The 2269-nt window shown below is 38.3% G+C and overlaps 1 protein-coding gene across 1 annotated transcript; it reads left to right on the forward strand.

The window, feature by feature from the left end:
- The first annotated feature begins 275 nt into the window (after positions 1 to 275).
- On the forward strand, positions 276 to 992 carry LOC103944432 (ethylene-responsive transcription factor ERF024-like). Its single transcript, XM_009354900.2, has one exon. It carries the CDS (start codon positions 281 to 283, stop codon positions 878 to 880), a length of 600 nt encoding a protein of 199 aa, XP_009353175.1. The 5' UTR covers positions 276 to 280; the 3' UTR covers positions 881 to 992.
- The last annotated feature ends 1277 nt before the right edge of the window (positions 993 to 2269 follow it).

Below are 2269 nucleotides of genomic sequence, written 5' to 3' on the forward strand. Positions count from 1 at the left end.
GACATAGAAGATGGAAACGTGATATATAAAATCACTGTTCTATTGACGTTTGATGCGCAGTCTCCATACAAAAACGCAAAGCCAACCCAGAACTAGTTCATCCAACATAAACTAAGCTGGCTTACACCCCAACTCTCTTCACAGCGCAGTTCAGCAACACCTGGTTTGCACTCTCTCCCTCTCAAACACTTCACCTAGCTCACAATTCAGATTCATTTCTCAAATCCCGTCCCTCCATAAATGGCTTCCTCCATCAACCTCCAACGGCCACATCTCCACGATGCACGCCACGAATACTACTACAACGTCAAGCAGTACTACCACTTCCATTGTCCCAGGGCGTCACCCAACATACCGTGGTGTACGCCGCAGGAGTAGTGGAAAATGGGTTTCGGAAATCCGAGAGCCCAAAAAACCTAATAGGATTTGGCTAGGCACATTTCCCACACCCGAAATGGCCGCGGTTGCTTATGACGTGGCCGCTATCGCTCTCAAGGGTCAAGATGCTGAGCTCAACTTCCCCAACTCCGCTTCTTCATTGCCCATGCCAGCCTCCACTTCGTCACGTGACATCCAGGCGGCGGCATCCTCCGCTGCTGCGGCCATGGGAGTTGCAATTGATCGCTGTTCTTATTCAAGGGATGAGGTGCAAGGTGGTCACCATAATGTTCATCAGGCTCATAAGACAGTTGATGAGGATGACAGATTTGTGCTGAATCATGAGTTTGTTGATGAGGATCTGATCTTTAATATGCCTAACGTTCTAGTGAACATGGCCGAGGGAATGCTGCTTAGCCCTCCTCGCCTGGACATAGCTGGTGATGATGCTATAGATGCTGATCAAGAACAAGGGGACCAGAACCTTTGGAAATTTTACTAAAATCCCATCTGAATATATCACCAATATCAAGAGGAAAAAATGAAAAAACAAGCGAAAAAGAATAAAGAATAAAATGGACCTAACGCTTGATGTACATGTACGGGGTCTCCATGAAAACTTGTGAAAATATCAAATAATGCTAGTTTTCTTTACTTTGTTTATTAGAGTTAAGTAATTGTGCAGGATTTCCAATATAAGGAATTGCTGTCTTGTTGCACCTTTCTATCTCCATCAACGCATTCTGCGTGCGAAAAAAATAATGTGCAGTGAAACTTTTGTGTGTGTTTGATAATTCTTTTTCCTAATTATTTAAGTCAGTTGAATCAAACAACACTTTGAGGAGCTAATACAGCCTAATTCTCTATTTATATATGTAAAAAAAGAATGGAAATGTTATTGGCACTCCAAAAATCTCATTCTACACTCCTCACAAGTGTATTTTTCTTTCAAATATAAAAAGTTTAGAGTGTAGAATGAGATTTTTGAAGTACTAATAATAATTCCCAAAAAGAATTAGAAAACGAAATTCTACAACAGGAAATATTAAAATGGAACAATGGTAATCATTCTAGAATTGCCTAGAAGCTAGCTAAGCGTTCAATCCATGGTTCAGATTTAGTTCCCTCATGTTTCAAACCAAATGGCCCTATGGCCTATAGTTTGGTCTGGAACTTAAAGCCAACAGGTTAAGAGATTTGGTCAATCGAAAAATCAAGACGTTCTTTGGATTGTTCAAATAAATGTTTGAGATTTATATATATATATATATATTTGGCGTATATAAAATAGTGCTTTCTTTTCTAGATTATCAGAATTAATCCAATATTAAGATATCATTCTAGAATTTAGATGGAGCTCCATAAAAATCTATGGCCCACCTCACTCTTTGTTGACGTGTCATTCTCAACTAGTTGATCACCTCTGAAGTGGCTGTCTAATAGTGATAGAAGATACCTGCAGGAATGTCAAAGATGGAAGTTGATCCTTCACCTTACCTTCCTGTGGTTGGAACCTACACAGTCATGCAAGGATGGCAGGTATGGACTCTATGCCTATCAAAGAATAACATTTCTTTAGACCAACAAAAAAAAAAAAAAAAAAAAAAGGAATAACATTTCTTGCAAGAACGTTGGTAAAACAGACTTCTGTCGGCAAGAATATCTCTGAGATGTTCATCACCAACTTTAAGAAGCTTATTGTGAATCAAAATAGCAAGAAAAAAAAGGCTATAATGACAATTTATCCCGATTGTTGTGTTATTGCAAGAATTTTTTGTGTGCATGTTAAGAAAAATGTTTTAAGTAATTTGAAATTTGTTTTACTTTATTTTGAGTCACATAAGTACCTTTTAGAAAAAGTTTAGGGTTAATCTCAATTTATTATCCTGAA

The sequence above is a fragment of a genome, unplaced genomic scaffold (genome assembly GCF_019419815.1).
Source record: "Pyrus x bretschneideri cultivar Hongxiangsu unplaced genomic scaffold, Pyrus_bretschneideri_v1 Contig9, whole genome shotgun sequence".
Lineage (NCBI taxonomy): Eukaryota > Viridiplantae > Streptophyta > Magnoliopsida > Rosales > Rosaceae > Pyrus > Pyrus x bretschneideri.